This window comes from Drosophila mauritiana, chromosome 2R (genome assembly GCF_004382145.1).
Source record: "Drosophila mauritiana strain mau12 chromosome 2R, ASM438214v1, whole genome shotgun sequence".
Lineage (NCBI taxonomy): Eukaryota > Metazoa > Arthropoda > Insecta > Diptera > Drosophilidae > Drosophila > Drosophila mauritiana.
The window spans coordinates 3415863-3439370 of NC_046668.1; the positions used below are offsets into that span (position 1 = coordinate 3415863).

General features: G+C 39.9%; 1 protein-coding gene across 6 annotated transcripts in view; it reads left to right on the top strand.

Moving 5' to 3' along the window:
• Window positions 1–23508, top strand: part of LOC117137015 (dipeptidyl peptidase 4) — a 128009-nt gene that overhangs the window by 93754 nt on the left and 10747 nt on the right. For 5 of the 6 annotated variants that reach the window (XM_033298207.1, XM_033298209.1, XM_033298210.1 and 2 more), the window contains 2 exons: window positions 17708–17832; window positions 17889–18275. The exons of the other annotated variant lie outside the window; for it this stretch is intronic. In XM_033298207.1, the coding sequence (XP_033154098.1) occupies window positions 17708–17832; window positions 17889–18275 (512 nt within the window). The remainder of the gene's footprint in view (window positions 1–17707; window positions 17833–17888; window positions 18276–23508) is intronic. 6 annotated transcript variants of the gene reach the window in all.

Below are 23508 nucleotides of genomic sequence, written 5' to 3' on the forward strand. Positions count from 1 at the left end.
TCTTCAAGTTTCGTTATCGAAAAAAAAAAAAAGTAAAATCATCGAGCATCCCTCGCACCCATCATCCCACAACTGTGGACTTATGAGAGTTGGTGGCAGACTGAAGCATTCATCGTTGGACTATGACGCACAGCATCCATTAATATTTCCACATCAGCACCCAGTCACTCGTGCCGTTATACATTATACTCGACTGTCATCGTCGCAATCTGCATTCTGGACCTCGCGCACTACTCGCTTCTATTCGGCTGCAGTTCTGGCCCATTGGCGGTCGCAAGACAACTGCAAGTGCAGTCAGCAATTGCATCATATGTTTTTGAGCCAAGCCAAACATAGCTTGTCACATGGGTGATCTTCCTGAGGAGCGTAACAGCTTCACATTCCTTCAAGGTCATTGGTCTTGACTTTTGCGGCCCATTTTATTACAAAAATCCTGTTCAAAATAAAGCACCCATCAAGTGCTATATCTGCATCTCTATCTGCTTTTCTACAAAGACTGTTCAATTTGAGCTGGTTCAGGATCTCTCCACTTCTGCATTTCTTAATGCATTACGTCGATTTATACTGATTCGTGGAAAGGCGGCACGCATATGGTCGGACAACACCAATTTTGTCGGCGCTCGGAATGAGCTTCAGATCAAGATTGATGTGATGTGAATTCTGCTTGACTGATAACATTGAATGGCGATTCATCCCTCCTCGATCGCCGCATTTTGGAGGCCTCTGGAAGGCGGCTGTCAAAACAGCAAAGCATCATTTTTAACGAGCTGTTGGCCCTGCCGTTTTGCCCGCTGATGACCTGCGTACGCTCATTTGCCACATTGCGGCCATAATTAATTCAAGACCTTTAGTTCCTCATTCAGAACACCCTGACGACCTTGAAGTACTAACACCAGCGGACTTCTTAGGCACGGCCCCCCTCGCCTTGTTTGCTAAGCCTGATCTAACAAAATTTAAACTCAACCGATTGGATCGCTCTCAGCGAGTCACCTACTACCAGCAAATATTCTGGAGCCGGTGGAGACGGGAATATCTAACGCTTCTTCAGCAACCATATTTCCTATTTCTGTAAATTTCATTGACGTTTCGCATTCAAGCGGTAAACGAGAAGAATGATGGCTAGGATTATTTAGGCAGTCGAGGAGAGAGAGCAAAAGATCCAGATGTGTCCTGATGACAGTCGGAACATTCATTACTGAGCATTTCTTCATCAATAATGGCGTCAGGGTCTAAGTGGCCAGGCTGTGTCTTGTAACTAGTCCGCACCGTTACCGTTCAACCTCCGTGCCATTGGCCGGATCGTGTTAAGGTTCAGCTCGGTTACGTTAGTTTTGCGGTCTCTCCACTCCGTGGTCCAAGGCCTTGACTCCTCTCGCGTTCCAGCCGTCTTATTTGTTGATCCACTTATTGCCCTTCAATCAAACTGCATCAGTCAGCAAATTCCAATTTCACAATGAGGATTAATAATTTCAGGATAAAGCTTTTATCCTAAACGTAATTGAAAGTTCAAAAAGTTTCGAATGAAAAGCTTCTGGCCGAGGTTGATTGGATCAGGATTAAGAATTAGAAGATCAGTCTAAATCGGGACGAGATCGTGAACAGCTTCAAATCAAAGATAAGCTATTGATAAAGAGTCTTGTAATAGTATAAGCGAAAAAGTCTATCTCCGAATAAAAATTAAATATAAAAAAATAAAAATTATTTTTTAAAATAATTAAATAGTAACAATTTTAATTGGCAGCCAACGTGGGGCTGTGCACTTTAAAAGTTTTAAAAAATATTAACAAAAATAAGTTAAATATAAAACAACAACAACTCACATTTAGTGCAAAAATTAAAACATCAACTTTAATCCAACGACATCTAACAACTGTGACAGTGATCGTGGAAAAACTTAATTGGAAATTAATTAATGTAGTGAGGGCAATCCCAAAATTGAAGGAAGACCCAAACAGATAATAATCAGGACAATTAAACAGAAGGAAGACCCCAACAGAAAGTAATCAGGACCACTAAACGGAAGGAAGAGTGCAACGAAAAGTATCGTGAGCAGAAAATATATATAAAATATAATAAAATAATATTAAGTCTTTAAAAAAAATTGTTTAATAATACAAGATCAGATATAGAAAGTACTATAACTATTACAATTAAATTTTACAATATCAATTAAAGAAAACAATCTGGAAAATATAATAAATGGTTTTGAACATTTAAATTTAAGAATGGCAACCGGAGGTTCTGCACCAAACTGTTTTGCGGGCAGTTAGAAATGATGGCAGAAATGAAGTGGAGGAATATAAAATCCAAACAATTGACCCAACTATAAAATGCGAAACTACCCTAGAAGTAGTTTAAAACTTACCACAGTTCACAGATTAAATAACCCAATAAGTAGACTGGAGAGAAGCGGCAGAAATTACCATTTTATCGCTTTAACAATTCTACGTAATAAATTCATGGGAGCAGCAGACTTGCCAAATTCTCTGGCAAAGTGTCAGGAACTAGAGTCTAACAATTTCGAGCATGTAGGTATTATAAACTTAGGAATTAAAATAAAAATCAGGGAAACAACCTAATCCAGTAGATTCCAGACAGAATAATAATACATCGCGTAGAATGAATAATAATTTGAATAATACTCAGAATAATAATTGGCCGCCAAACGGGAACTTTGGACCAAATAATAATTGGAATTCAAATAACAATTCTAAGGTAAAACCCTCACCAGAACCAATGTGGGTAGATAGTGTTATAAGGTACCAAAATCGTCCGAATAATAATTACTATCGTCAGAGTAATAATTATAAAATAGGGTATAATAATAACAGACAGCATAATAATAATTTTTTGTAAAGAAATAATCGATCTAGAATCGGTATATAAAAACAAGAATACAATTTTGTCTGATATCTTCTAGATCAATAACAGGAATAATTGAGTTAGGCACTGCTTGGAAATGGTTAGCTGGAACTCCGGATCACGATGATTTTATTACAATACAGAATAAAATAAACGACGTAATTGAAAACAATAAGCAACCATTTATTATCAATTCCAAATTGTTAAATGAGATAAAATCTCTTTCCGATCACTTTAAAACTATTTTTATTGATCAAGAATTCCCGTAAAAAACATCGTTTACGATTGTTAACAATTGACTTGTAAAACATAATTGATACACTGGCAAAAATTGATGTTGTGCGCAGTTGTTGTGCGCAGACTACCGCCTTTGATCTCCTGCAGAAGGTGGTTTCATAGCAATCCTTGACTGCGAAGGTCTCCGTTCCGTAATTAACGGCTACCGTCCTCGAAATATTAAAATTTATTGTTATGTTGTACTATAAAGATCCTTATTTTTCTACAAGTTACGAATAGTTTCGGGAATTTAATTAAACAGTACAATTGGTTTTTATATTATCTACTTCTATAACGAACTGTTATCTTGCATTCTGCTCGATAAAAACTGCAACGGCTAGCTCAGAGGGTTTGTTTGTTCGTCCCACCAAATTTATGATTTGTGTGATTGCCCCCAAAGAGAAGAAACGGTTTTAGATTGGAAAGTTTTATTGCTAGACCTCTCGTATGCTGCGCGGCGTTGCTCCTTGTCGGCCTTCCTTGTTCCTAGACAGCGGACTCCGTGCCGGCTCAAACGACATCTAGGATGTTATTGTCCGCAAGGTGTGTTGTCCGTTGGGGTGAAACCAGAGATCTTTCAAGAACCACAATTGCGAATGTCTTTTAGGACTGCTTCTGTTACAGGACAGCACTGACCACTGACACCACAATCCCTTCTGAAAACGCCAGGTCCTTGTTTTGTTCTGTCCCGTTGATCATCACTTGCAGAGATCGGTCTTGTATGTCCTTATCGACATTCACTGACCGATTCCTGACTGCGTCCTGCGCGTTCTCACTGACCGATAACTTATCAACGGGTGTGCGGTTATCACCGACGGGCTGCTTTTTGCTTTCCGCTCGCTTTTTGACTGTGCGTTCTCACTCGCGGATCTCTTGTTAAATCATTGGTAAAGCTTTTCGCGTGTTCTAACGGACTGCCTTCGCAGTCTGGTCCGACTCTCTCACTAAGGCCGTAACTGGTTCCGAGTCCGCCTGGGACTGCTTGGCGCGGTTAACCGTGGCCTGGGGAATTGTATGTATACTAGATTAGTTTGAAAAGTATGTATGAGGCAGAAGAAAGCGTTTTCGATATTATTAATCAGGATAAATAGCCGTCTATTCGTATAAGCATCGAGATCTCAGGAACTATAAAGAAAGAATGTTGAAGGAAGGTACAGTTTCTTGACCCACGTTGCCTCGCCCACTCTAATGCTAACAAACCCCACAAAACGGCCACGCCCACACTTTTGAAAAATGTCTTGATATTTTTTTACATTTTTATTAGTCTTGTAAATTTCTATAGATTTGCAAAACAACTTTTTGCCACGCCAACAACCGGTCACGCACACACTTTTGAACAATATCTATCGATATACCAGAAAACTGATGAAATTTCGCGTTCGCATTTACACTAGCTGAGTAGCGGGTATTTGATAGTCGGGGAACTCGAGTATAGCATTCTCTCTTGTTTTATTCTTCTTCATCATATCTCTTATTTATATTTATATTTATATTTAATGTGCGCGGTACGCGTCACACCACCTCTCTTTACGAAACTGGAGGGGAACTTCATTGAGATGCAGTTTCCTCGGTTGGAGCTAAAGCGCCACACTAGGGTGTGTTGCACCACCCGAAGGGTAGCTTTGCGTGCCCGACCTACAGAGCGAGCCTAAAAGAGGTTTTATACTTAACCCTAAACCGTCTCTCGATTCTGATGGCGAAATGAGGTCATGCACTCGTTTGACTGCATCTGAGTCGTTATCTTATGATGAACGTCATACTATCCTTTTGGCGTACCACTCCAAACCGCACTAAAAATCGGAGCGCAAAAAAAAACACGACCGTTCACTTTGAAGCAAGAATGAACTCTCAAAGTAGTCTTCCTTCTTGTAGACAAAAATTTATTCATTGCTTAAAACAGTAACTGTTTTCTACCATCCTTCAGTCTCTGTTTTTTGTTTCCAACAACAAGTTTTTCGCTAGCCATGCCGTCTCGACCCCATCTCATAGACAGGTGTTCTCAAGGGACTTGATCGAGGCGGCTCCGGGCGGTACTAACAAGTACTGTGCAAATTGTTTGGAACACCAAAGTGAGTGTCGTTGCTACGTATGTGGGGACGCACATCACACCCTGTTGCATCTTCTTTATCGTCGGGAGGAGCGCCGTCGGTCCACTAGCCCGGGCAAGAACCCAGAGATGCCAGAGCCGAGTATCAGCGTCGAGCGACCGCGACTCTCGGCCCACTGCTTATCTACGGTTCGACATCGGGGCTAAACGCTTCCATTGGCGGGCCACATGTGTGCTCTACCCGAAGGCGCATTGTCGGAGTATTAGCCGATGCCATGGGCCTTCCTATTCTGGGAGTTGGCGATGAGGGGTACGAAAGGCCACTCTCATTCCAACCACCTGATGCAACCAGGTGTCTTGCCAAGCAAGAACGGGCGACTGGTAGCACAAGGCACTGTGCTAGGATGGATGCTTTCCGGCACCTATACCTACTAATGCAGCTCGGATTATTTTGCAACCTCGGACATGTTAACTTCGGGCATTACTTGCTAGTTCTACTTACGATCTACCTGTATCTGTTTTGACGTGCAATAACCGATAATCTATGAACATTCTTTTGTCGGCATTCCTTTCTTTTTCTCCTTCCATCTCGGTGATCTGTCGTTCTGTACCTGTTATGCTGTTTTTGCTGCAGGGCTCATGTACTTAGTCTTATTGCAAATTCCGCGATCCGCCGCTTTACTGCCTCTGTGTGATCTATTTGCAAACGCAGCTAACAATCGTCTTAGTTTCTCACTTATTCCTGAAGTGTTCAATCCGAACTTGTTCGCGTATTCTGTTGACTTGTTTTTTTTTTCAGATACACATTAGTCGAAAAGAGAGAGAGCTCACTTGAGAAACCGTTAAAGGTCCGTCACACGCAAAAGAGAGATCACTTGGGAACCCGTTTAAGGTCCACCACAAGGAAGAAAGAAACGACTCGGGGGTCCGAGTCGATATATTACCAGAACCTTATCCACTGATCAAAAAGATGACTTTCCTGCTGACTAGTATATGTGTGCAACTGAGCAGGTGACCTCATTGGATCGCTGTCGGTGCGGAATGCCTCATACCCGGCAGTCGCCCGCTTTATTGAGGCCCCGACTGGGCTTAGTTTGCCCGTCTCCTGCGTGGCACCTCCTGGATTAGCGTGGACAGCTTGCTTTGTCCAGTGTGACCGTAGTTGTTGGCGCGCGCGCCCAAAAATATTTAAATTGGATTTTTTTCTGTTTACGACTTTTTTATTTTATATTTGTGCTTCATTATTTTCTTTCTTAGTTCTATTATTCATTATTCACATTTGTTAGTACGCACGGTAGCCCTAGTCCGTCTCGCATTCCTGTCGTCTTCCAGCTCTCCTGCACACGGATTTGTGGGGAGTTTTAAGACTCCTAATTTATTTTAAGACTCATAATTTATCTATCATATCGATAGATATTGGGGTGTAAAATTAAAAAATTAAAAAATTGTTCTAAGAGGGGTGATTTTACTTCATTTTATTCCCCAATATCAATATCCCAAAAAAATTATGAAATTTCGCGTTCGCATATCCAGCAGGTTAGTATTAATCTCCTGTTTTATGTTAGTAAAATTAAAATATAATTACGAATACAAATATAACAAATTTAAATATAATGTTGATCGGCTGAAAATATATAATTATGTGGATTATATTTCATGTATAACCTGGAATTAGTGTTTCTGCTATGGTTTCCTGAACTGGGTGAGATATTTTGCAGATATTTTTGACGCTATCTTACAACACATTGTGGGGTAAAAGTAGTCACGATGGACATGCTTTATATTTTCCTGTCTTACTTTAAGGGCTTTATTGTGTTTCGTGGCTATGACTAACCTTTGTTCGGTAATATTTGTTACGTTAATGGTTAGTTGTGGGAAATCATCGCCTAGATCGAGCTGAATGAAGGCGAGTATAGGTAGCTCGCAGTGGATTGCATTTACATTTACATCTATTTTTAATAACTCTTTTAGTGACTTGATTAACTTGATATTGATTTAAAAAGGATACTTGCTCAATAACTTTTTATATTTCTAAACCAATTTTTCTGTTGATTCCACAGTGCAGGCGTTGGCTACTTGGTTTTTTGTTCCAGGCTTGTATAATACTTGTGCGTTATGTTAATCAACAAACGCTTTATATGTTTAAAGCTTGGGATTCTGACTTTTATCCAATGCTTAACTTCTAACCGACATATACGTAATTTCGGAGATTTCTAAGTGCCCATACTGTTTGTTGCCATCTCGGTGCCGCCTAACGTGATAGGCCGCTTCCAGAAACCTCAGTGCTGAAGTCAAATGCAGTCTTAATTTTTCTTGTTCATTGGTCAGTTTTAGCTTGACATTCGTGGAGTTGATTGCACCATCAACCCGTTCACCCATTTTATAATGTTCGTTAGAGGTATGGCGATGCTAGCAAACCCCTTTATAAGACATCCATAAAAGCTATCCAATCCCAGGAATGACCAAAAGGATGAAGGTTCAAATTCTTTTATAGCCTTCACCTTTTCAGGTCATGTTTTTATTTCCACTCGAGACACTATGAATTTCAAATACTCTACTTTTTCTTTAAAATTTTTTTTACAGACGCTCTCATGCATCGCACAGAGTTTTTAGAACCGTTTTTATATCATTAACGTGACTCTCAGAGAAAATGATTAAGTCGTTTGTTCTCTAAGAAAATCCGCTAAACCAAACTCCGACCCGAGTTGGCTATTGTAACGGTCGCCTTACAGTAGGCCTTATTATTAAGCCTGCTTGAAATTGTTTAACCTCAGTATTGACAAAATCGTCGAAACCCATAATATCATATCATATATGGATAAATTTTTAAATAAACGGGCTCTCCGTTATGCGGACCGTTCTTGTTAGATTTTTAGATTTGTCAGATTTTTGCACTGACTTTTTCAGCACTTATAGCACAACAACACAGTTATGAATTAACATAGAATAAATGGATCAGATACTGAAGTTATATTTTTGTAGGACCATGGATTATTGTGACTTCTAATGGTGGTTCCACTGGTTTGAGGTGTTTGAATTCATTTAGAGGTTTTATATAATTTTTAATTTCTAACATTGGACTAGTTTCCCGCTCCGCTATCTTACGAGTTATGTACGATAACATTCGGAATCGGACGTGTTATCCGCCTTGATTGTTGCTGCTTCAAAGTATTCCCTTTTTCTAAACTCTTGGTCATTTGACTTCCCCTGGGTCGTATGGCTCAAACGTTTACGCCTACAAGTTGTCTGTTCGCTCCTGAATTTAGAGGGTGATGTAGCATCGACGTCTATTGGTTCAAGGACTAGGTTTTAAGCAGGATTGATTGACTCGTTTGCCTTGTTTGCTTATTATTTAGAAAATTGAGAACCCCAACTTGATTACTAGTACCCTGTACATTATTGTGTTGGTTTTTTTGGAAAGCACCCTGCGAGTTGTTGTGATTATAAACTTGTGGTGTGTTTTCTGAAATGTAAGATTTAAGTTTCAAGTTTTTGATAAAGCTTGCAATGAACCAAACTCGTTTATTGCAAAACTCTGCCAATGCGACAACATGTCGGATTGATATTTTTAAACCGGTCACAAAGTAGTTCGAAGCATCCTCCCGGGATCTATTATCCAAAATAGCGGTAGTATATGTACGCCAACAAAGTCAAAGAAAGTCATTAGGGCAAGTTTTCCCTGGCGCATAGTGACAAAATCAAAATCGATAACTGTTTTATGCGACGAAAGCATTACCCCGCGGAACCTATTACTTTGTTACGTATGATTTCCACATCCTGGTATGTTCTTGAGCTGCCCATATATTACTTGTAGATTTCGTAAGCCCCAAGCCCCATTATCATCTTGTTTGCCGCCAAAAACTGGTAAGGACCTTACCAAGTCTAGTGGTACATTACAAGGTATTGGTATTTGGTATATGGTATTTGTTCATATACCACCAAATGAAAGATAACAAATACTACTTGTGTCAAACCATGTCGATAAGTCCCATACGATATATTTTACTTATATTAGGTCGTATCGATAAGTTCTCAATGGTCAATACGGTTGGTATTATTTAATAAGAAGAGAATAAGATTTCAATCGGCGACGACGCACCACGTTCTCTTCAACGGCCATGCGGGCCAACGTTTATTACGCTTCGATTAAAACGTTTATTCATTTGAAATAAATCTCATACAAGCCAGCCTTGCAACTATGGCGCGAATACAAACTGCAATGTCATACCTCGTAAACAAATGACCACCCACAAACTCCTGAAATCGTGTCACTACTTTAAAGCGTGCGTTCTTGGACCCACTTCGTACGTCCTTTATACAGCAGACATATGCATTCTTCTAACGACTTTTACGATTGCCGACGATCCATCGACCAAAGGCTCACCTGAAGCAAGCACATCGAAGCCAAAAGACTTTTTAAGCTTAAGGATAGAAGTCTCAATTGGCTTATCAACACTTGGTCAGCGCTGTGCCTGAACTTCAGGGTCCTTGTTTATAATTCCGTATTAAAACCAATTTGGACTTACGGCTCCGAACTATGGGGACGTGCCAGCAGTACTAACATTGATATCATGCAATTTGCTCAATCACTCAAACTGAGAACAATATCAGGAGAACTCTGGTATATCGGAAACGAAAATATCCAAAGAAAACAGAACATAAGATCTGTCATAAGTGTCATGTCATTCAAAAACATATGTGTGCAAAAGACACGTTGCTTGCATAGCAGAGAATAGGATAGGGAGAAGATGAAATGCTCATTGCAGCCTATTTTCACTCTCTTTGTAGCTTTGTGGTACGTGGCTTTGTATGTGTACCTATGATAGATGAAAGCGAGCATGTGCAGTTCGTACAATAAAGAGATACAGAAATTAAAATAACAATGTGCTCTTTATTTCATGCTGGTCTGACAATAATTAAATCTATGTTTGAATTCCAGAAATATCTAACGCGGGCCATTCGGTCAGTATTTCTTCAGAAAACAGTTCAAAAGACTATCAAATATTGTATATAATTAAGATTTATAAAAATTGTTACTTTCATAATTTTTGTGAACACAAATAAAAATATGAAAAAATATAAAAGAAGCACTGGAACTGAAAGGGACTCCAGGGTTTTATAACGACTGAATTACTAAAGTGTTAATAATAATAATTTTTTGCGCTCATATTCCCTCATGTGATGTTGGAACTGATTTGTGTAGGTCCGCTTTTCTTGCCAATAGTCCCAACCCTTCGATATGTGCCCTCTGCAATTAAAGATATAATAGTCAGATCCTAGATAACCTTATCCCAGCTAATCGGTTTAACGAAGCAAAAACACTCAGTCTGTGCAACTTAATCACAACACTCTCCTTCGCATGAGAAAGTGGACCTTTCCTTCACCACAAGAAATATCACAGCTAGGAGAAACTTTTGCCTCTGGCTCACATCATGCCGTAGAACCAAAGACACTAGATAACAAGATGCGTAACAGCCATACATTGGCTTTGCACTTTGCAGCCACTTTTTCGGTGACGTCCAAAATTGCCCTTTGTCCGCTCGCTTAAGCTGAGAGCGTTTTAAATCTAAAAATAGAATTTGTTTGCTTGTGTGAGTAAAAACAATAGACGAGAACGTGATTATGTACGAAATCAATTCTGATCCAAGAAACGAATTTACATATTTTGAGATTTTTCACAGCAATGGGATGAAATAAAATAATAATTAAAAATCGAATTAGCTACATATTTATATTTATGTTAATATTTAATTATATGTATGTAATATGTGTAATAATCGGTACCCAGGGAAAACCACGGGGAGGGCATTACAATTGTAATGAGGTCATATATTTATATGACCCTTCGTGTTTTATTTTTTACACTACTTTACTATTGCAACAAAACGACTTTAATTAAATATAAACTGCGAATATATACATAGCGAAACTTTCAAAAAATCGAGGAATCGAGGAAAAAATCTAACTTCTTGACCGACATCACTGCTGTTATTGCCTCAAATATTATTGAATTTCAGCCGTGCTTTCGAAGACCTTGATTTGCACTATTTTCAACGCGTAAATTTACTGCTTAGCGCCAGTCTCTTATACGAGCTGCTGTGCGTCGATCAAGTTAAGCTTTTGCCAGGGTTGCCCCAAAAACACTAGAATAACAAGATGCGTAACGGACATACATTGGTTTGGCACTATGCAGCCACTTTTTTGGTGACGGCCAAAATTGCCCTTTGTCCGCTCGTTTAAGCTGAGAGCGTGAGAAATCTAAAAATAGAATTTGCTTGCTTGTGTGCGTAAAAACAAGAAACGAGAACGCGTATATGTGTGCGTGTTGTGCTAGAATACGATTTTCGGACCGAAATCAATTCTGATCCAAGAAACGAGTTTACATATTTGGAGTTTTGTCCAATTTCGTAGTAATATGATGAAATAAAATAATAATTAAAAATTCACGCCCTGACAACAATAATTTTAAAGTTTTTTTTAATTCGTTTGTTAAAATCGCCGCTCGAATTAGCTACCGTTTACATATTTATATCTATGTTTATAATTAATTATGTGTAATATACATATATGTATAATATTCATTATTTACATAAAACCGTAATAAGAAAGCATTACTGTCATTTAGTGTCTTTGGTTGCCCCTACTTCGATAGAATCAATTAGGCTGGGTGTTTCTGGAGGTTGCAGACGCTCAGATGGCAAGGGAGCAATAGCTGATGGGCACATACGGCATTAACAAAGAAGTGGAGTTTCTTTAGTACGCTAAAGGATTGGATTAGCCATCTCGCTCGCTTGCCTTGACCATTCGTTAGGCGAGATGCACCTCCTTGAGAAAATATCCTGCTAGGTATTTCGTTGAATTTTAATGATCGTAACTCAATCATCGTGTCGAAGGATCGTAGCAGAATCCGCGAAGGGAGCAGAGAATAATCGGGGTCTGCTACCTCTTAAGGATTCTATGGAGGCCACGCTACCAATAGGTCGCTCACCCGACAGCAATTCCAAAATTTGTAAACATGCCAAATTTGAAGACATATAAGCTCGCCCCTCACACGCTCTCTCTCACCTTTGGCTTAGCTTTCTGCGGCTCGCTCTGCAGTTAAGTTGCTCATTATCACTCCCTTTTGAAATTGCTACATTTCTTGAAATCACTTCATTTCTCGAAAATAGCTAACACAAAATCAAAACAAAACGAGCTTTAGGGGTCATGGGGGTCATCACAATTGATTTCAAATTAGGTGTTCCTAATTTCTGGTGAATCTGAAAAGAAGTTTAGCCGAGTAACCAATACCGGACTATTAACTTCACCACGAAATTGTACAGGGTTTTCGGAGAGTTTGTCTCTTAGACATTTTAGATCTCAGAGATCTCGCTCTGGTTTGACCCTTTCGCTGTTAAATAAATTACAATAAACCAAGAAGATTATTTAAAAAAATTGTATTAATAATAATATATCTTTAATATCAGCAAATAAATAACCAGAAACACTGCTTTAAATGTTGTGTTCTCAGCTGCGCGAAACACTGCCCAAGCTGTACAAATCTTTAATAAAATCAAATCCAACGTTTAAATCTTGGCTTACTTTAGGGACAGCAGTCATTAATTTCTTACATATGTTGCCCGTTGAGTCACAGCCAATGCGGATAGCAAGTCACTGGGCGCGGCTGAGAGGCCTACATGTCGGACCGATATTTTTAAACCGGACACAAAACAGTTTGAAGCAGGCAGTATATGTTAGCGAACAATGTCTTACTAATAAGGGAGGGTTAGCTTTTATCGATCTCATTATAAAATGTCATTAGGCGAGTTCTCCATGACGCATAGTGACCATTTGCTGTCCTCAATTGCTGTTACCTCGATTGGAGTTTGTTTCGCATATGCGCAGCTTATTCTAGCTGATGATGATGATTCCTACAGCCTGGTATGTTCTTGTACTACCCAAATATGGCTTGTAATATTCGTAGGCGAAAACTGCTGCCACATTATCATCTTGTTACCAAGTCTAGTGGTTAATTACAAGGAATATCTGAGTTATGTGGTAATTGTTCGTATACCACGAAGTGAAAGACGACAAATACTACTTCTGTTAAAACATGTCGATAAGTCCCAAGCGACGTATGTATGTTTCGTATCGATATGTTCCGAATAATGTTGTTGGTATTATTTAATATGAGAATAAGATTTCAATCGCTGGCGACGGGACCCGTTCTGTTCAACGGTCATTCGGGACAACAAATGTAACGGGTGCGTTTTTTAGACCAACGGGGTATCTAGGATAGTCATAATGACCCTTTCTAGCGGAGAATGCAGTTACTTCAATAGTTCTAATGTCAGATCTAATGTTGTACAATTTTGGTTTTTTTTATGAAAGCGGATATCATTGATCATTGATAGTTATTTCGTTGAGTACTCATTAATAAAAACCCATTTGAAATATGGGTATGCCCAATGCAACCATGTATTTTGGGTACAATTACATACCACTAATTTTGGGATTTTTTTGGATTTGGGTTTTTTGATATTGCCTAGTTTATACTTTCTTTAATTTGATTTTCTACCTTTTCGTGGAAGAAGGAGGGATAACTTCTATAAATTTGGTTTATTACTGAGTCATGATACCGACTATCAAAACTTATCGCCATACAGAAGTTCAGCTTGTTCCTATTATTTCGTGCTTTTGTCTGAGCTCCGCGATATATATTAGTATATTTATAATCTATTAATAAAAGTGGATTGAACTAGAGAAAACTCCAAGTATATAAACAACTAAGCAAAGCTTGGGCAAGAGACCCAAAAAAATCAAAGCCTCCACCTATTAATATAGAAGAAAAAAGCTCGAACGACCTGGACTACAAAATTCTTGCGCTTGTGGAGGACGAAAATATCCATGTGGTTCCCCTTATTAAAGGAAACATCCACAAAACCAATGTTCAAACGAAATCCGAAGAACACTTTCGAACCTATCAACTAAGAAGCAGCAAGGGAATGCAAGTTGTTCTAAAAGGAATCGAACCTGACCACATACATAAATCATATTATGGTTGCTTGTAGCACAACAGTCCAAATAATAAATGTCTAACCTACGTATATCCACGGGGAATGCCAGCGGCATTTCACGGCATAATCTTAAAATATTCCTAAATGGAGATACACAGCGGGATATAACTACCACATAAGGGTTTATGCCTTCTACCGCACAAATCATCCGGACGGAAAAGCCCATGGCGGAACCGGCATATTAATTAGTCAAACAGCACTTTCGCCAAAGGTTTGCAATAAGTTACTTTCAAGCTAATTCCACTATATTGCAGTAAGGAAACGGTAACTGCACACCTAGCTCCACTATCTCTGAAGGTCAATTCATGGATTTATATAACACACGCCAAACACACGCCTCGTGACTCCAACTCACATATAAAATTGAGAAATAAAAGACTATGTTTCTCCCTGTTGCCCCACATATTGGCCAGCAGACCCAGAAAGATCCCAGATCCAATTGATTTCGCGGTGACAATAAACATCCCACTCGATCTGTATACAGTCGAGTCCCTACCGGATCTCTCATCAACCCCCACGCCACTGTTGATAATCCATCTTCAAAGTCCAGAAATTACAGATCATATTGAAATCACATAACCCCAACTGGATAAAATACAGAAATGAAACTCACACCCACATTGAGCTTAGTCCCCTGCTTAATATCGAAGCGGACCTCGACTGCTCTACCTCCGCTATAGAAGAGTTGCTCGTCACAGCAACCAGGATTTCAACAATAAAACGGAAGGATATCGAAATTAAGGAGCGGAAACCAACCTGCAAATTCAACTGCTGGTTCTAAAAAAGAGACAAACCAGCATATCGCCATTTTCAAAGGAACGCCTTACTGAAGCCAACCGCTCTGAAACAAGATGCCAAATATGCACAACTGAAATATATGGAAAAACTCTCGTCATCTAGTACAAATCATCCCTCACCCAAATCTAAGCTCTCCGATTGAAACCATCACCCCGACACGAAATTCTTCAGGATGCTGGTCCCGCAGCGACAAAGAGAGAACCGAAACATTTGTCTTGCATCTCATCGTCTTCCAGCCAAACCCTGCTACAAATGTCTATGCTCTTCAGCACATTTACTACGAAACCAAAGGCCAACATCATATCGGCTGTACGATATCACAAAAGTCAGGTAGCTAAACACAACCAGGTAGTGACTTAATAGCTACAAAATTGATAATGGAAATTCTGTACTGCGCTGTTGAAGTCATCTGCCAACTTTCCCATGAAATCGTAAGTCTCAGCTACCACCCAACTCCCAATGGAAAAAATCTATTATTATACCGAAGCCCAGGAATGGGACCAATAAGTTTATTATCATGCCTGTCTAAATTATTTGAAAACTGATTTCTATTTCGCTCATGGTATAAAGCGTGGAAGCTAACAGCAGTCTCTCAGCCCATCAATTCGGTTTCAAAGAAAAACATGGAACTTTCAAGCTAGCTAACAGATTAATATCATAAATTCGCACATCCTTCGATCATAGAGAATATTTCAGCTCGATATTCCTCGATATATCTAAAGCACTTGACCGCGTCTAGCTCAACCGTGTCTCATGTCCAAAATTAAAACACACTTGCCTGAGTTCACTGATAGATTTCTTAAATCGTACCTGTCCAACATTATCGAAGCTGGAGTCCCATTTGACCCAACTCTTTTCGTCCTTTATCGGCAGTTTTGGGCGGTTTGTGGCCTTAAAAGTTGGCGTGGCAAAAAGTTTTTTTCAAATCGATATCAAATATCAAAACATTTTTCAAAAGTGGGGGCGCGGCAGTTTTGGGCCGTTCGGGGTTAGAGTGGGCGTAGATCTACAAGCACAGTATGTTATATTTGAATCTTGAATATTTGAATATTCGCCACATGCGAAAGCTATCGCCCGAAAAAATTGACCGGAAGCCCAAAAAAACTTAGGGTAGTCTTTGACGGTTCATTTAAGGACACAAATTAAAGCTCTATGTTTACTATTTGTATACGTTTCAGAATGTACAAGTTTGTGTTTTCTGTAGATATTCTTAAAAATGTATCTACAAATCCGAGTGGCTGACTATCATTGCGACTATCAGCGTATCATATGGAGGGAAGATATACACATGCATAAACATCTAGCGCACCTTTCTTAGCAGTAAGGTTACTTAATCAGCTAGCTCACGACCATAAACACGAGTTTCCTACAGCTGCAAATTTATTCAAGGAGAGTTTTATGTAGATGGCGTACTCACGGAAATTGACAAAGCCTATGAGGACGGCCAAGGCAAGGGTAATGCTTCGTCATCAAAGATTCTTTGCATTCATTGGTATCCAGAAGATGACACTTTATCTTAATGAATTTTCCCTACATCAAATGACAATAGCACAAAACAGCAGGTACTTTCTGACGTGGCACGCTTCTTTGACCCAAAAGTGGTGAATTTTAAGATTCACCAAAGCATGGCATCATGTCAACACCAAGGAAAATCCTGCCAACTGCGTGTCACGGGGCATGCTCGCAACTGGCATGCTCAATTTTGACCTTTGGTGGACGGGCCCATCGTGGCTGGGCGGGCCGTAAAGGTTTTATGTTAAGTTGAAATTCTCAAGGTTCTGTTCTTCCCTTTCAGAAAATCATATTCAAGAGTACGTCTTACGCTTTGAACTTTGATGAAATTCACAGCACTCGAATTATTTGTCTTCGACAGGCACAGGGTTACTTTAATGAGGAGCGCAACTCATTATTGGCCAACAAGTCGCCTCGAAGCCGTTTCCAATTTCTTACATTTTCTCCTATTGTATGAAAGGAAAGAAGAAGGTGCAACCACCGTAAATCAAAGGGATACAAATGCCTGTTTGTCTGCCTTGTCACATCAGGTATACATGTGATTTCAGCACAGATGTCTTGGATGTCTAGGATGTCTTCGTGATTTTATGGCACATCGAGGGAAATGCTCCCAAATTTTGTGGGTGCGAAACGCGTTTTAGATGAAATGCTTGACCTTTTCCAGTCGCAGCACCATAAACACACCGTTGCACAGTCCTTGCCTAACGACGGACTTAAAAGGAGTTTAATACCACCACATTCACCACATGGGGGAAGAAAATGAGAATCAGAGTATGCTCAGACAAACTGCATCTTCGTCTTGTCGTAGGAAAGACGACTTTAGGCTTTGAGCACATGCGAACTCGAATAGATATGCGAACTGATATAGTTTTCACGGAAAAACCATAAATAAAGCGTTTTTAGAGTTCCATGAACTTTGAATGTTTTATTCTTCATAATTTTAGGTATTAATAATTTTCTGCCAATTTTCCATTGATATGCCAAAAAGAATGTTGTCAGCTGTGTAACGGGTATCTAAGAACCGAGGAACTCGCCTCTAGAGTTCTCTCTTGTTTAATAAATATATTTTATTATTTTCAAATTTTGGCCAGTTTAACGGAAATCTCTTTGACTATTCCGCTATGATAATAATAAAACTATTTAACGTCTGTTTCAGGTGACCAAAATTTTGTGTTGGGATACAATAAACCACAAGGTATATTTTATGGCTACGCAAGATAAAAAGCCTGGACAGCGGCACTTGTATTCAGTTCAAGATCCAATACATGATGATATAAGAAAGTAAAAAATTTGTGGATCATGTGCTCAAATATATATTTATTTATTTTTATTAACAGAGTTGAACCACAGTGCATAACATGTGATTTGGGTGATGATCTTTGGAGTAGTCGATACTATTATACAAACTGCACACATTTTGAAGCCTTTATAACACCATCATTAGGTGTTGCCACTAACTATGGAATTGAGTTTTACATTTTGGAATGCCAAGGTCCAGGACTACCTGTATCTGGAGTACATATGCAGACCACTCATAGTTTAGTCAAAATTTTGTATGATACAAGGCCATTTTATACAGAAAGGCTACAGAAGCTAGCTTTACCGACCCAGCGATCTTTCGAAGTGCCATTACCGCATGGAGGTCGAGCTCAAGTTCAATTACTACTTCCACCCAGCTGGAGAGAGGAGTTACGGGATGCTGCTTTTCCAGTTATTGTTGAAGTGTACGTAAACTATGCATTTAGCTATATCTTTAAAAGCTCTTAGAAGTCATTAAAATTCACAGCTATTGGATATTATTTGGTGTGCCATCGGTGAAATTAATGGATTTTTAAAAATGATTCGGTCAACAAAGTGCTACAGAAGTACTAGGGTACTTTTGGTCCTTAAAACTTAGTGTTCTAACCTTCCAAAAGTAAACTTGTTTTTCTTAGAAACTTTTAAAATATATACGATGCAGAAAAAGCGTTGAATTCCAAATTTCGCAAAAATTATTTTCGTGAGATGAACAGATATTGATGAGCACGATCTTTTTACGGATCGCTTGTATATTCATAATAGTTTGAGAGGCAGGAGGATCACATCACATTACCGATTTTGGTTCTGTTGTGTTTGTGTTGTCCGACGCTTTTCGGTTAAACAACACATTATTATTCAGGCCATACTGTACTGTAGGACTCTAGAAATACGACATTCAACTGAGAACAATCAGAAAGACTCAATGACAAACATAGTTTAAATATATTTCATGCCCGCAATCGGATAATATGGAATTGAACGCTTAACTGCTGGCCACACTAAATACAGCAACTTATTAGTATAAGCTGGGGATAACCCATAGATAGTCACTCTAGCTGATCAAGGTAACTCTACGGTCTCTATAATGCGTTATCGTCCACAATCCTTTAGCGTGACCGGAGTACTATGTCTCCGCCATATTACCAGCGCTCCGTCCTAGCTTAAATCAACAGCCAGCAACCGCGTTCCGACAAATTTGCGAGGACAACAAGGTACTCAGGTAGTTGGCTCCCGTCAACTTGAGACGTGTTTTCATCGAGCTCCGTACAAACTCACTTGATTTAGTGAAGCAAATAGTTAATAACATAATATAAATAAATAAATAAATCGAAAGCGAAAGAGACGCTAATGGCAATGTTAAACTGCTATACTATAAAATTTTCCGTATGTGGACTAATAAAGTAAAACTAAAAAACAAATAGACAACGAATAAATCGATCGTTCTAAAATGAGCCAACGCGAATTGCGCGCTCAGCGGCAAAAAGAGCAAGACTAGCGACGACTCTCTTTGCACCGGAACAATGCATACTTCACCGTCGTGTCTGACGCTCGCGAGTGCCAAATCATCCACCCGGTCAATAACCCAGCACCTGCAGAATGCAAACGATCGTGTCTTGCTCACCAATGCTTATGACTGCACGAAATAAACCCGAACGCACTGAGAGCGTCTCTCTCAAGCTCTCCCTATTCCAAACGGTGACAAGTTCTTTAGCTACCAGTACAGCAATCACGATATCTACTGCAACTGCACCTTTAACAACAACAACTGCAACAACAACTGCAATAGCACCCACATTAACTCTATGCTCAATACCGACAGCGGTGTACAATTCCGCTGTACTAACAACAACGAAAGCAAGAGCACTCACACCGACTCTTGAAAGCGGAAGCGGACAAGAGCCAAAACAAATCAAAAAACTTTGTCAAACAGGGCTGGATCGATACATCCAAATAAATCAAGAGCTAAGCCCACAACACAAGCAGGATGGTAATCAGCCGAAAATAAATCGCGCCAACACCTCCAATGACTCAAGATTAAATAGGTTTGCACTATTGAATGAGTGCAGGAGCAGGGGCAGAAGAAGATAAAGCCGCCACCAATAATATATAAGTGAGAAAACGTGCGCTGGTTAACAAACTAGCTGCAATTATCGGAGAAAACAAGTTCCATGTTATACCTCTTACTAAGGGCAATATACAAGAAACGAAAGTGCAGACTCAGGATGAGTCTAGGCACCGATCAGTGACCAAGTAACTGGACGAAGCTGGGAAGAGTTACTATACCTACCAGCTGAAAAGTGCCAAAGGATTGCAGGTTGTCATTAAAGGAATAGAGTCATCAGTGACCTCATCCGAAATTATCGTGGCATTAAAGGAGAAGAACTTCAACGCCAAAACGGTGATCAACATTCTCAACAGTAACAAAGTGCCGCAGCCACTCTTTAAAGTAGAATTGGAGCCATCGAGTCAGTAAAACAACAAAAACGAAGTACATCCTATATATAAGCTACAGTATTTACTGCACCGAAGAATAACCGTAGAAGAGCCACACAAGCGCAGGCAACCTGTGCAATGCACCAACTGCCAAGAATATGGCCACACCAAAGCGTACTGCACCCTAAAGTCTATCTGCGTCGTTTGCAGCGATGCCAACAGTACTCTAAACTGTCCTAAGAATAAAAACGACAGTTCAATTAAGTTATGCAGCAACTGTGGCGAAAAACACACAGCCAACTGGCGACGATGCATTGTTTACAAGGAACTCAAGAGTGGCTTAAACAAATGAGTGGATTCAGCTCGAGATCGTATCACACCAACAGCTCACAAAGTAATGGAACCGACTACAACTAACATCCCTTCGTCTGCCAGCCACCGAACAATGCCAAATTCATCCTTTGCCAGTGTACTAAAATCAGGGATCCAAGAACCGACAGCAGTCACCTCCAGCGTCCAGCATAAAATTCACCAAATAAACACAAATAAACAAATAAACACACAGAACATGCAACAGCAGCCTATTGGCGTTGAAGCGATTATGCTCTCGATGCAGCAAAGCATGAAAGACTTTATGATCTTCATGTAAGAAACTATGCAAAACCTTATGAGGAACCAAAACATCCTTATTCAAATGCTCGTTTCTTCTAAAACAGGATTATGACTTCCTTAATAATAGCTACCTGGAACGCTAATGTCGTTTCGCGGCAAAAGCTAGAACTTGCTCAGTTCTTAGCCGACAGAAACATTGACGTTATGCTACTCTCAGAGACTCACCTTACCAAAAAGTACAACTTCCAAATACCAGGATATACATTTAACTTAACGAATCAGCCGGATGGCAAGGCACATGGACCACTTTCTTGGTAATTTTCAAGAAGACTGCTTACAATGTACCTCTATAAACCTCCAATGCCATAACGGTGCTCTCACTCTGGCTGCTGTCTATTGCCCACCTCGCTTCACAATCTCTGAGGAAAAATTCACAACACTTTTTGACTTGTTTGGTGAAAGGTTTGTTGCAGCTGGCGATTGGAATGCCAAGCACATGTACTGGGGATCTCGGATAGCGAACCCTAAAGGAAAACAGCTGTACAACGCAATCATCAAACCGCAAGACAAACTTAACTATGTTTCCCCGGGAGCGCTTACATACTGGCCAGCAGATCCCAGGAAGCTTCCAGATTTGATTGACTTTGCCATCACAAAAAGGATATCGCAATCAATGATTACAGATGAAGCACTTTCAGAACTCTCATCTGATCACTGTCCGGTGCTCTTTCGTCTTTTGTATCAGCTACAACACATCGAGCGAAGTACAAAAAATATTTTTTTTCCCATACCAGCATTTCTAGCCCCCTGGACACCGAGCAAGACATTGATCAGTTTGCTGGTGATATAGAATCAATACTTGTCGCAGCAGCAAAAGCGTCAACTCCACAAAACAACCATGTATGCAGTATAAAGTTTAACAAGATAAGTAGAGATATTGAACTGCTTGTGCTTGAAAAACGACGACATCGAAGGGAGCGGCAGGAGCACAGATCACCTGGCGCAAAGAGTAAATTAAAAGCAGTTTCTCGCAGACTTACAAAAGCTCTTAAGAAAGAAGAATCGGACGCACAACTAAGGTACATCGAGAATCTTACTCCCACAGGCGCAAAGAACTCGTTGTGGCAAGACCACAAGGTTCCTGTGGCCTGTGGTACCAACAGAAACGGTTGTACCTCTCCGTAACTCTACCGGAAACTGGTCTCGCAGTGACACGGACAGAGCAAGAGTCTTCGCTGATCATCTTAAAAAAGTATTTCGACCAAATCCAGCTACTAACTCATTTACTCTCCCGCCTTTAACTGCATCTGACCTAGCACCACTGATGCTACGCGTCAGCCCCCACCTCAAAACACACAACACACTCCCATCGCACCAATTTGGTTTTTCGGGCAAAACACGGAGTCATTGAACAGGTTAACCGAATCACAACAGAAATTTCCAATGCGTTTGAACATCGTGAATATTGCACAGGTCAATTATTAAACGTTGCACAAGCATTAGATAGAGTATGGCTGCATGGACTTATGTTTAAAATAATCAAACTGCTGCCTCAAATCATACATAAGCTTCTAAAGTCTTACCTATATAAAAGAGTGTTCGCGGTCAGATGCAGTTCAAGCACTTCAAGCGATTGTACTATAGAAGCCGGAGTCCCTCAAGGAAGGGTTCTGGGCCCAATTCTATACACCCTTTAAACGGCGGGCATACCAACAAACTACCAGCTAACGATATCCAAATTCGCTGATGACATTGCAATACTAAGTCGATCCAGATGCCCAATAAAACTACGATGCAACTAGCACGCCATCTAACTTGTGTAACTTGGCTTGCAGATTGGCGCATACGAGTAAATGAAGAAAAGTGCAAACAGGTAACATTTACCCTAAACAAACAAAGCTGTCCGCCCTTGGTAATGACCCGGTAACGTAACATACTTAGGTATTCATCTGGACAAGCGGCTCACCTGGCGGAAACACATAGAGGCCAAGACGACGCACCTCAGACTATAAGCAAGGGATCTACACTGGCTTATAAACGTTCGCTCTCCCCTAAGCTTGGAGTACGAATTCCTCTTATATAACTCCGTTTTAAAACCCATATGGACCTATGGCTCCGAACTATGGGGCAACGCATCGAGAAGCTACATCGACATAGTACAGCGAGCACAGTCTAGGATTCTGAGAATCATTACTGGAGCTCCGTGGTATCTTCGGAACGAGAATATACACATAGACTTATAAATAAAACTTGTCATTGAGACAATAGCAGAGAAGAAAGTAAAATGCAATGAAAAACTAGCCTCACATTCAAATCCTCTTGCAAGAAAACTTATTCGAGTATGCAGCCAAAGCCGACTGCATCGGAACGACCAACCAGCCCAGCGTTAAATTTGTTAGGCCACACAGCACGAATCATTTTATAAAATGAAACTGGATACCAATGTCATCCATATGGCTTAATATTTTTCTGTAAGGGTCACTGTCTTTTGGAAATATTCTGACCGTTTTCCCTTGACTAGCTTTAGTTTAGAATAAGATTTGAAAACTTATTGTTAGTCTCTTAAGTAAAAGGGAAGATTCAATAAATAAGCAAAACATGGAAAAAAAAACA